General features: G+C 49.1%; 1 protein-coding gene across 3 annotated transcripts in view; it reads right to left on the bottom strand.

Annotated features, from left to right (window-relative positions):
* Positions 1-12,668, bottom strand: part of PRDM10 (PR/SET domain 10) — an 825,235-nt gene that overhangs the window by 530,137 nt on the left and 282,430 nt on the right. For all 3 annotated transcript variants that reach the window (XM_069614147.1, XM_069614145.1, XM_069614146.1), the window contains exon 8: positions 8,709-8,781. In XM_069614147.1, the coding sequence (XP_069470248.1) occupies positions 8,709-8,781 (73 nt within the window). The remainder of the gene's footprint in view (positions 1-8,708; positions 8,782-12,668) is intronic.

Genomic DNA, 12,668 nt, shown 5'->3' with positions numbered 1-12,668 from the left:
CTCTCTCACTCAAGGGCCACTTTCTCTCACCAACCAACATCTCACATTTACCACTCGCTCTTTTAGACTACTCCACACCACAGTTCTTCCACTGCCTGGTATCTTGGTCCACCTGCTCATCCCTTGATCTCACCCAAACACCCCACAATCCCCTTAGCTGCTTCTTCCATTTCATAGGGCATCTTGCCCAGTTCGCTCGCCTCCTCCCCGTCCCATTGGTTAACGGGTCCACCTGGTTCTCCGGACCAATCACATTCTGTCTTTCCTCTGAGTCTGGCTTCCCATGTTAGAGGTTTTAAATAGTCCTTTATGCCCCGCCACCATATCACACAAGGGTCCACCTGCATTTCTGGCCATTGGTCTGAACAGACATGATGGCCCGATGTGTTCGCCTTTTGCAGTGGGCAAGCATCTTCTCCACCAGCAGGGCTTTTAGTTATGTCGGCTTTGGCTCTTTGCTCCCTCTCGCTCTTGTGGGTTGGGTATCATACAGTTCAGAATAGAGGAAAGAGAAATGAAGGTCAGCATTCTGCAAGGTAGGCATGGATGGGACACAGACTGGGGCCCTCCTAACTCCCTCACCCCGCCTATGAGTCAGGACAGACTCTGGAAACCACCCAGGCAGGCCTCCTGCCTGAGGTTGAGAGGGGTCCTATCCCCCTTTGACAAGGTCTTGACTGGACCCTTCCAGCACCTCAGAAGCCAGAAGCAGTACAGAGGCTGTGTTTTTGCATCAAGATGCTTTTCAAGACAGTACACTTTGAGTCGCCACAGGACCTGCAGTGCTGCTTTTGGTACTCAGCTAATCACTTGACTCGCCAGCCGGTTCAACTCCGTAGAAGCAGTGGACTCACCTTGTCAGGACCGCTGACTTGATTTAGGGGAAGACAACATCTCGTCTCAATGCGGACCCGAACCCCAGAAGCCAGCAAGTGGTGTAAAGCCCTAAAAACGTTTCTCAATTCAATTACTTAATCCATAACCCAACCATCCTAACAGCTGACTTTGGGCCTCATCACAAGTCAGGCAGTAATCCGGCGCAATTTCCGCCGACCGGAAGTAGCTTACCACCGGGTCATTCAGCGGTATTAGTGCTGCATCACAACCTGGTGTGAACGCGCACCTGACTTCAGTGGTAACGCTATTAGCACCCGGCCGAAACTGCGGCCAAATACGGGTTACCACTGAAATCCCAGCGCTAATAGCGCTACCGCCGCCAAACCCGACACTATTAGCGCTGGCGGAAATTGTGTCATTGCCGGAACGGGAAGCATTGCGGTGGCCATTTTTAAAAACACAATCCATCAAATATCTCCACTTCCTGCAGCCATCCGGTCTTGGAAAGAAAGCCAGAATGTCTCAGGAGAGTTTCAGAAGCAAGGTGGCAGAAAATCGTCTGCAGAAACCAAAATTTAGTGCAGGGGAGCTGGCGGTCCTCACAGATAAGGCCATTGCTCACTGCAATTAACTATATGGCAGTTGGCAGCATAAGACCACCGGACAGCGCAGGACAGCCATCTGGCATGCCATCAGTCAAAAGGTTACTGCAGTGGCAAGTGTAGCCCGTGACAGAGAGGACTGCCGCAAGCGGTGGAAAGACCCGAGGGTCAGGGTGCAGGGACTGCTGTCGCAACATCACCAGGATTCCCTGGCGACTGATGGAGGCACTGTGGAGCCACAGGTACTCACCACCTGGGAGAAAAAGTGCAGCACAGTGCAGGACATGGAAGGGAATCAGAGGTGCGGAGGTGGGGGCCAGCAGCCAGGAGGTGATTCAAACCCCTCCACACTCAACCCCCTCACACCCTTAACAAAAGTGCATGCACAAATGACAGTCCAGCATAAAATGCCCCACTGGACAGGGACACATGTCAGCAAACCCAGAAGCTCGGCATGCTAACAGGGTGAAGTGACGGGGTGGCACATCGGCCACCCTCCACAGCAGGTATGGGGCAGGGCACCAAGAGCACCCCTGAGCATCACATCAGCGGGAAGGAGTGGCAACTGACCTATCCAAATGCCATGCATACCACACCCCTGGTGGGGCACCATTTGCCAGCGGGATTGTGGAGCATGAGCGACCACAACACTGTGCAGTAGTCACACCAGCATGTTGCAGTCCCAGTTTGCCTGCGCCATATTGGCATGGCAGACAAGCCACAGGGAAGTACACATCCCTTGCCAATCGCTGCACAGCAGTACCCCACAGAGCCATGCCAGTGACATGGAGTAAGCCGCCACCTCCACCTCGTGAGTGCCACCCAGGGAGGGGAGTGCATGAAAGACAACAAGCATGCATGCATGCATGCCATACATCAGCTGTGTTAGGCAGAATCCTGTGCAGTGCCCTTAGGGACCACTACACATGATTAAGACCACAGGCGGTAATACAAGTTTTACCTTTGGTACAAGCCTCTACTACTAAGTTATAGTGGTAGCAGTAGCAGAGCAGCCAGGCTTATCTCAAGAGTATATGAGCAGTAGCAGAGATTACACAAAGGGACCACAATTACTGTGACTCAAGCAAACACTGACTCAAGGTTTCAGGTAAAAAATATAAGTACATTTATTTTTAAACCATCAGTTATAAACACAACACTTCTATTAACCTTTAAACAAAACCACACATTAAATATACTACAACTAACCAATTCACTTTGTACAGTATGTCTCAAGGTAAGTACCCTGTGTTTGAATGAACCGGTGTTATGAACAAAACACGTTGCCGCAGATACGGTTGCGGTCACTTTTTGACAGTTCGGTCTACTAAATAAAAGCGTATCCGTGACATGAAATGCTACCAGGGCAAAGACACACTTAGCACCTGAGATACCCAGAGGGAGTTGGAGGCAAAAATCACAGGCAATATTTAGGTTAGGCAGACAGCATCGAGAAACACTCAGAAACAGGAGTTCAAAAGTCAAAGGGCCGGAGCCAGGGTTAAGTGACACCGGAGACCTGTTGCCGAAGATCACACCGTTAGACAGTTCATGATTCAGCATAGCCCAAAAGTACTTTGATATTGTCAATGTTCGGAAGCAAAAGTTATAAAAAGGAGGGAAGACAAGGACGAGCCTTGAGGATGAAGAAAAGGGATTCACCCAGTTTCCTCTAGCAGAACACAGTACCTTATTCCAATGGTGCAGCTGGTGCCCTGGCAGTTGTTCCTGTTGGTTTCCCGCAGACCCACGATTCCTGGAGCTTCGTTGTGAAGGAGGACGTCTGAAGGGGGTCTGCACCACACAGGGATGAAGCCGGCAGCAGCGACAACGAATAAAAGGTGTGCTCCTTAAAAACAGGAGAGGCTCGGCAGGTGGCTATTCGGACCACTACAGCAGTGTGCAGAGATTTCGACCACGACGGAGACGTCTGTCTGAAGAAGATGAGCTGGTGATCCCCACCAGGCTCAAGGGAAGAAGACTCCGGACTGGATCTTCTCTTAGTCGTCGAAGGGTAGATAGTTCAGGACTGTAGCAGGGCTTCACCAGGACGGGGTAGTTGCAGCAGCCATCGTTCTCTCCGCTTCTCTTCGGTTCCTTATAGTTCCAGAGGCGACTCTGACTTCTAGCCCAAGAGACCTGCCTTTTATGCGCAAAACCGCCATTCACACAGCCTGGCTGTCAATCACGCAGCAGGGGGGTTGTCCAGCCGGGACAACCACCTCGGCCAATCATGGCAAAGTGCGACTTGGGTTTCCTAGGATACCCTGTGCAGGAGGCGACTACACCCCTTCCCCACATTCAATCTACCTAGACACCCAGGTGCCAAGAGGAAGGCTTCTCTGCAGAAGCCCACCAAAAGACGGTGAACAAAGAAGGCGAACCTAGTTTGCCGCGCAAAGTAAAACACAAGAAGGAGTTTAACAAAAAGAAATGGCGAATAAACCCAACCGGAGCCAAAAGAAAGACTATTTGGTCAAGCGGGTTTATGCTTAAGGCTGTTAAAATAGCCAAAAGTATTACTGCGTTTATCTAATATAATCGCGGTAGAAAAGTTAGGATAGATACCACTGCCACCAGCCAAGTCTAAATGTTAAAAGAGCAAAACAATGCTCAGGGAGGTACAGACAGACAAGGGGTACAGATTAGCCCTTTCCAGTACTCCATGTAAGATGGGGGGTACTGGGTCTGTGGTAAAAGTGACTATGTAAAGTAAATGGCAACTTTACCTTTCTCTGGGGGACAGTAGTCAGACCCAGCGAAATGGAGTAAGAGGGCAGTCTAAAAGACAACTCTGGGTTACTACACTGAGGGTGCTGTGTAACCCATACAAGAAGAGAGGCATCTGGAGTGGTATGCTCCAGTGCCCAAGATCACACAATGAGTAAAAACACATAGGCCAAAACACATGTAAGAGTGAAAAAGGATGTACACTCTTACCAGGTTGAAAAAATAAACTCCAGAAATCCAGCAAAGCTGCTGGGGGACTCACTACGTGAGGGAAATTAGCCCTAGAAGGAGAATTCTCCCTAACAGGCTGCCACAGCATGGACACTCTGCCCTTCCCACACACAGGCCAAAGACAAACTGGCCATGTGTCACACACTCATTGCTACAAGCATCCCCATGATGCTGTACCCACATGCAATCTCCCCTGACAAACCATGCCCATTTGCCCAAATGTGTGGGGTCCCACTCTGTACCATAGCAAATGTGTCTTGCATGCCAACACTTGTGGGGAACCATACCTGATAGCATTTCCTATGTTCCCTACAGGCACTCGCGCATCACCAGAGGCATCAGATGAGAAGGAGGAGGTTGAAGGCCCATCTAGGAGTGGCTCACCCAGGCTCTCAAGGTCTGCCACTACCCCCACAAAGGCCCAGTCAGGCTACGCTGAGGCGGAGGTCCCGCCGTGAGACACTGCAACACAGCAGGGCCAAGCCAACATCCATTCCACAGCCCACCAGAACCAACGCAAGGCACACTGCAACCACTCCCAGAGCTGGAGGTTCAAATACAGAGGGTGCACCTTTCACCGCCTACAGAGCATCCACAAACCCTGGAGAGCCCTCCCTGCTGCCAGCGTCAACAGAACCCAGAGAGCCCTCCCCGCCGCCAGGGACAACACACCCCTGAGAGACCTCCCTGCTGCCTGCACGCTCATACACCAGAGCTGGACGTTGACACACCCTCTTATGGCTTCCCTGAATACATCCTAGGGCCACTGCACAGTCCCATACGCCACACACCAACAAGCAGCACTGTGCTGCAGAGGCTGAAAGAGATGGAGCGCAGAGGGAGATGGAGGCAATAGGGCGCACACACTTCGAACACCTGCAGGCAATCTGTGACTGCCTACAAGGGGCCACCTACAGGATTGTGTAGAACATGAGGAGGAGCCGGGCGGAGGCGGCTGCCAGTATGGCCGCCCAAACAGTATACAGGCAGATGGTCAGGGAGATGGCCGAAGGTGTCTCGGCACTCGCTGAGGCCGTCCGCCAGAGCAATGAATTGACATGCCAACAGCTCCAGGCGCCAGGCTCCATCCCTTCTGCTTCTACAACTCCTACAGAGGAGTCTCCGTAGGGCACACCGAATCGTCAGTCCCAGCACCATCTCCACCCAAGATCTCTTGGGGGTGGCGGGGGTGAAGAGGCCACGGCTGTAGACGACATGTAGATACTTATTGCCCTGAGTGGCCATGCTGGGGAGTTGGTGGGGGGGAGGGTAACGGATAGTGTGCTGGGGTGTTAGTGCTGGGAGGAGTGTGGGGGATAGTGTGCTGGGAGTTGGTGGTGGGGGGGATAGTCAAGGCACATAGTTAGAATAAAACAGTTGAACTACATCAATGAGAGGGCACTTATGATTGCGTCGTGGAGTTTATTTACAGAAGTGACAGTCACACAGTGGTGCATGGCTTGTGCCAGGGAAATCACTTAGACATTGTCAATCAGTGCCTGGCGAGCCAGTCTCCCATCCCTCATGTCATCTCTGACGTTGCCTGCTGTGGTCCCTGCCTCAGGAACTTCGTCATCATCATCTGGGGGTGGCATGTCCACGTCAAGGGGTAGGGGTACATTTCTCTTTATGCAGATGTTGTGTAGCGTGGCGCGCACACACACGCACTATTTTCCCTACTTTCCCTTGAGCGTACATAAGCGGTCCGCCTGTAAGATCTAGGCAGAAAAATAGTGCCTTTAGGAGTCTGAAGGTGCGCTCAATGCACACACAGGTCCTGCTGTGTGCGTGGTTGTAGACTGTCGTGCAGTGTTCGTGGATCATGCACAGGGGTCATTATCCAAGACAGTTGTGGGTTTCCGGAGTCACCTGCACGGGAAGAGGCACAGACCTAAGTCTGTGTGAAATGTGTGGGGGTGGACTTGCACAGTATCATGGCAATGGTCATCATGTGCATATACATGGGGCTTCAATGCCTGGCATGTTCCTGTACAAATGTCTGTGCATGCTGTATCATGCATTGTTTTGGCATCACATGCTCCCTGTTATGTTGCAGCTGAGGTTTTGTGATGTGTCTGTCGGTGACATGTGCTCCTTGTGGGTGTCTTGTGGCTGTGTATTGCTTTTGTGCATGTCTCATGCTGGGTTGCCTTTCAGCTTTCCCTACGCTTCTGGGGGCAGTGTGTCAGCATTGCTGGGTGGGTGTATATGAGGACATGGGTGTGGCACTGGTAGTGAAGCTGTTGTGTGATGCAATGTGGCACTTTGTTATTGCTTTGGATTATGCATGATGCATTGCGGTACCTGTAGTCATGTGTGCGGTATGATTTGCTGCTGTATGTGTTCATCAGCATGTCCATCCAGGAGTGTTCAACGTGTGCATGCTCCCTGGGCTGTACTCTGTCGTTGGTGCGGGGAGCTGATCGGGTACTGGTTTTGCAATTCCTTGTCATGCCATGCTTTGTGTCGAATTTTCAAACCCCCCCAGCCCACAATTTGGTGATGTGCCTCACAATGCATACGCGCTGGCAGTTTTACTCACCCACTATCCATCTCTGTTGTTGTTTGTGCCTCTCCATGTCCTGGCAGTGTGCTGTTCCGTAAGACTATGGAGTCGTCGGTGGAACCTGGGTAGCGGGCACAGCAGTGGGTGATGACAAGGTCACCTGCACACTGAGGGAGTGGTAGTGCATGCGATTTCGGTACACTGCTTCGTGGGCCTGGGGGGCCACCAACACAACATGGATGCAGTCCAGGGCCGCAATCTAATTAGGTAATTGGGCTACGGCATAGAACTTTGCCTTCATGGCATTGACCTGGGCTGGGGTGGTGGGTAGTGCGATGTGGTGTTGCACATGCCACAGGAGGGTATCCAGCTACTGCGGTGCATCATGGCCACAGAGTGCTGGAAGGTGCCAGTACCTAGGAATTGTAATACTGTCACTAGCTTGAGCAGTGGGGGCACAGCTGAACAGATATTTATCCTGCTCCCTATGTCCTCATTCATTGTACTGAGCAGCTCAGTAATGGTCTCCCTGTTGAGGCTGTACAGGGTCACCAACTGGGTGTCAGTGTGGGTCCACGGTGAGGGCCTGGGGATGGGTGCACGCCTTGCTTGGGCTCTTCTTCTTCTCCCCCTCCTCCTCCTCCTCCTCCTCCTCCTCCCCCTCCCAGGTACTCCCTGTGCCCTGGCCTGTTTGTCCTGCATCTCTACTTCCAGGCGCAGCATGAGCAGCCGCCTGTCCCAGCTCACAGTGGCTAGCGGCAGCATGGTGCTGGAAACAGTGTTTGGGGTAGGGGTGTACCTTATGTAGCCCTCTGGAGTGAACTGGGATAACCTGCAGTTTCATTTCAGGCGCCTGTGTTCATTTACCTCCAGCTGGAGGTAACTGTGCCGTGTTTTTTGGTGGTATTAGCGCCAGTTTTCGGCGCTTATACTGCGGTACATGGACTTGTCATGCGACTGTGTTTGTGCCTCGTGTGGCCGTAATATCGCCGGCTGTACTAGAGCCGCTGAGTTTACAGTCTGCAATATTTGCACCGGCTCTGGATTCGGAAGGGCGGTATTGGCAGCGCTAATTCGGTTAGCGCCGGACTTTAATGAGGCCCTTTAACTGGTGGAACACTGCCCTCACTAAGTGAGCAAAGGAAAACTTAAGGAAGAAAAAAGTTACTTAACTGTAAGTGTGGAGCTCTGGGATTGGGGGGGTTTCATTGATTCACATTAGAACATTCCCACCTCTCAGGCTGGGAGTCCCAGAAATTGTTCTATTTTATTATAATGTCAATGTAAGAAAAATTAACCCTTTTCTAAACAGACTCCTGCTCTTTTGCACAGCTAGGCCATTATGACACACCCACTGCTTCCAGGACACTATGATGCAGTCATCCGTACATCTCCTATTGAGTGGGACTGGGAGCATGGGGGCTAGGGAAAGCTACCTGCTAAATCAGTAGTCTGCAACCTGTAGCTCTTCCAGCGTTTTAATCTGCAACCATGATCCAAAACCACAGGCTATGCTGTCTAGGGCAGATTAGTTGTGGTCCAAAATGTTTGGGGTCCCGACGGTTGCAGACCCCCGCACTAAGTGATGTGATGCGACCCTTGGAGGTGGCACATAGTGCATCACCCAGAGATCTCCTGGACAAATCAATGAGCCAATAAAGCATTGTGTTGCCCTTCCACGCGCCAGTGCGCCACTGAAATTCAAAACGAATAAATGCATTAAAGGGAAATGCAAATATTTTTTACCATGTGCAAAAACTTGGTTCAAACAGTGAAGCACACTTTACAAAGAACCAGCTTACCTTTCTTTTCCTCCTCGGAAATGTAGTAAATCTTCTGGTTTACGTACTCCGCATAGGAAGCTGCATACCAAACCTGAAACAGGAACAGAGAACAAGTAATTACCTTGGAGGAATCAAGTGAACAAGGAGCTTCTTTTTCGTGGCAGGCTGCTGTTGTAGGCAATAAACTGATCGCCTGTGCTGCACTGCTTCAGAGTGAATAGTGCCCTAGGTCGGAAAAGGTACTTTCTTTGAAAGCAAGTGAATCTTTTTCTAGGAATTTGTCAGACTGTAACATCATTACTGGGTACTGTTGATATGGCATTTCCAAATCTGCAACTTAGTTCCCTAGAAAATTGCACAAACACTCTATACCGACTTCTGAGTTAAGGTCCTATCATGATCTCGCTCACCTGCTTCTCTCATTTCATTCAGGGTACACTGGGCAGTCTCTATGGATGCTGTACAGGTAATGTGTCTCAACATTTCACCTTTAATTCCAATGTAGGAGAATTCACCTTCTGTGGAGGGATGCATAGACACTTTGTGTCCTTTTACTTGTTCTGTAAGTAACATGCCAGTTACTTTTTGGATGTGTACTGAGCACACTGGTGGCACTGAATCATTTTTCATCGTTTACCTGCTGCAAAGTTGTGCACCTTTATGCTCCACTGCGATAATGCCTTTTCAAGTACCATGTAGTCAAAATGAATGTTCCTCGAGGTTACAAGACCGGTTATTTTTATGCCATCTTCTTTGTTGGCCCACTTGGTTTCATCTTGGGGTCATAAAATAAGGACATGAAGTTCAGGGCTGTGTGTGCGTGTGTCCTCACTATACGTTTGGTGGCATCCGGCCGGTAAATCCTGTGGGTACCACCAAACGCTAATACCGTTACCGGCGCCTGATCTGCCGGAATTACCAGCAGATTGCAGGTGCCGGCAAGGGTATGTTAATCCCCATTCCATGGAGTCCACAGTTTCCGCAGCTGGGTCGTTACAATTCTTTCGAGGATCTTAACTGGCCATGGCAAGCCTGCAATGGGGCGGTAATTTTGAAGATCATTTGAGTCACAATTTGATTTTTTCAAAAGCAGAGGGATACAGTGGAGATTTTCACCTTAGATGGAACTACGACCTTGTGATAATGACTCATAGTAAACAAATTGTGTGAGTTCGGCCGCATGCGCCGCCTGGTTGCGCAGGCAGAGAAATCCCAAAATACATTGATCATGGGTTTCAGTCCCTTTAATAGATCTAAAATCATCTCCTGAGGAACAGGGTTAAAGTCAAATTGGGGGGAGGGAGGGCACTGGGAGAGGGGACGATAAAGCCTTAGGTGCAATGCTAGCCTTGGGCTAGATTAATGCTCGATTCAGAGTGTGGTGTATTGTTTCCTAAATCCTATCGATTTTATTGATAAAAAATGTGTTGAAAGCATTGAGAGCCATTAAAATGCAGCTAGGGTGAAATAGATTAGTGATCACCGAAAAACAATTCTCGTGGTCTGTTACGTGAGGTCAACATTTTGTTCTGTCAGAAATTGGCCTTGACTTCAAAGATCGCAACTTTGTCCATTTTCAGAGTGATTTTATCATTTCGTCCTGAGGTAATAGTTCTCTTTCCTCCAGAGACTTTCCATTTGTCAGTATTCTTTCCTCGAAAGCATTAATGACGAGGATTACCAGAAGGTGGATAAATTCTTGGGTCATCTTTGAACAAGAGGTGCATGTTCGTTAGTAATACCCCAATTGCTTGACTAAAGAACTCAGCACAATTTAATGTGTTATGGCGGCAGAGACTTAGTTAATTGTATGCCTCAGATAGCCTGCAGGTCTTTTAGCTCAAGGTAGGGTGCGTAGTGAGTTTAATAGGGCAGTACTAGGGAATTTACAGACCGAGGTAATGGAGAACAAACTGATAAAATAGTCTGACAATGAGACTGCTTCTAAACTAAGCATGGTGAACCCCGAACCAAGGACCAAAATAGGGTGAAGGCAGTGGCCATGTTAATGGGCGGGGATATATTTAACAGTCTCACGTCATGGCTATTCAAAATATCGCTGAATTGGCTAATGTGGTGTCTCCAATGAGTATCATTTGCTGGTATCTAATTCCAATGTTAGATCAAAAAAAGGTCCAAGCTGGACAGGAACCTTTTTGCATGGCCAGGGGATATGTAGCCTAATATAATTTTACAGGAAGCGGTGAGTGATAGCCAGACATTTATATAACTTCCCTGGCATCAATCCAACAAAGAAATTCATTATGTGTAATTCTAAGACTGGATCTATAAACGACAGCAATCCCCTCCCCCTCGTTTTGTGGTATGGTTGATAACTTGTATTAGGTATCCAGACGATACTAATGTGTGGTACGTGGCCTAGGAAATATTGTTGAACCACATCTCCGTAATAAAACATATCAAGGCCAAGTTCATCAATTTGATCGTGAAGTTTGCATGCGACACAGCAGACCTAGCATTCACTAAAGCGGCTTTAACTGAAGCTGAAGACGGTGCCATAATGTTAGCCGTCTTCCTTAAAGAGAATCCTTCAATCTCTTGGACACAGATTTTATTTAAGATCCTTAACGCTATATGACCTGGGTTATGCCTAAAGGCCAATACTCTATCCCTCATGTAGCTAACTTTGAGAATGAAGAAGAGTCTCTCGGCCAAAGAATGGAAGGCAACTCACCCAGAAGTTCTATCCAAGCAACATGGTGTTTACCAAACTTGCCAGTCAAGAGGGCAGCGCACCACGCCGAACGGCCGATAAACAGCCAGAACAGGCCAAAACAGGCTTCACGTCAGTGCTTCGTGCTGACGCGGGTCTGTTGATGCCTGAGGGCCATTAAAGAGGAAGTTGCCTGAAAGCACACCGCTAGGAATAAAAGGATTTGTAATATCAGGCACCTAACCACAAAACCTGTTTTGCATCTCCTAAAAAGGTGATTATGATCCTTTATCCAGTCACCCACACGTTAAACAGTACGTAAGTCAATCAAATGAGTTCACACAAAGTAATTCCAGTTAGATAGTAAATATAAAAAAATGCATTTATATGTTAGGTCTTTAGTTTCACACTAAGCATATAAAAATCAGATAGGCAATGTCACACAAAACCTTATAAAACATATATAGACAGTCACCATTAAAAGAAATAGAATTGCATATGAATCAATTACCAGTGCAATGCTGGCGTAGTCCGATGCAATGAGAAGAACAAGTTACTTTCTTACCTGGTAACGTTCTTTCGATGGGATGGTCCGACGACGTATTCCATATCTATGACATGTAATCACCACAGCTGTGCTGCTTCGGAAACTTTTTTCGGCGTCTGCGTCCTGCGTCGATGCGCCGTCGTCAAGGGCCTCCTCCGACGTCCGACGTCATCCGATGTGATAAGTAGGACGCACGACGCCCGTAGCCTCAGTTGTAGTTTTTTCCCCCAGAACGTGTGACACTAGTCAACTGCCAGTCAGACACAAAGCCTTGCGGAACGTAAGCTGCAATCGCAAAAGAAATTCTGCAGCGGGGAAGGCAGGGCGGGAGCGATATGGAATACGTCGTCGGACCATCCCATCGAAAGAACGTTACCAGGTAAGAAAGTAACTTGTTCTTCGAGGGGATTGGGTCCTCCGATGTATTCCATATCTATGACAGACTCCCAAAGCAGTACCAGAGCAAGGAGGAGGGAAAGAATTTAGAATCAAAATTTAGAATAGCCAATCAAATAGCAGAGCAAAGGACCGCCTTGCCAATGGCCAGATCCTGTGCTCGGATGGAATCGAGGGAATAGTGACGTACAAATGTATGTACTGAAGCCCAGGTGGCTGCATCACAGATGTTGCGAATAGGAACACCCCTCTGCAGGGCAGTAGACGCAGCCATACCCCTGGTAGAATGGGCCCGCAAGCCAGCCGGTGGGTCCTTACCCGCCAAGCGGTAGCACTCCGAGATGGCCAAAATAATCCAGCG

This window comes from Ambystoma mexicanum, chromosome 9, assembly GCF_040938575.1.
Source record: "Ambystoma mexicanum isolate Mex_15411 chromosome 9, UKY_AmexF1_1, whole genome shotgun sequence".
Taxonomy (NCBI): Eukaryota; Metazoa; Chordata; class Amphibia; order Caudata; family Ambystomatidae; genus Ambystoma; species Ambystoma mexicanum.
The sequence above is the reverse complement of the archived record's forward strand: the minus strand, read 5'-3'. Positions and strand labels throughout refer to the sequence as shown.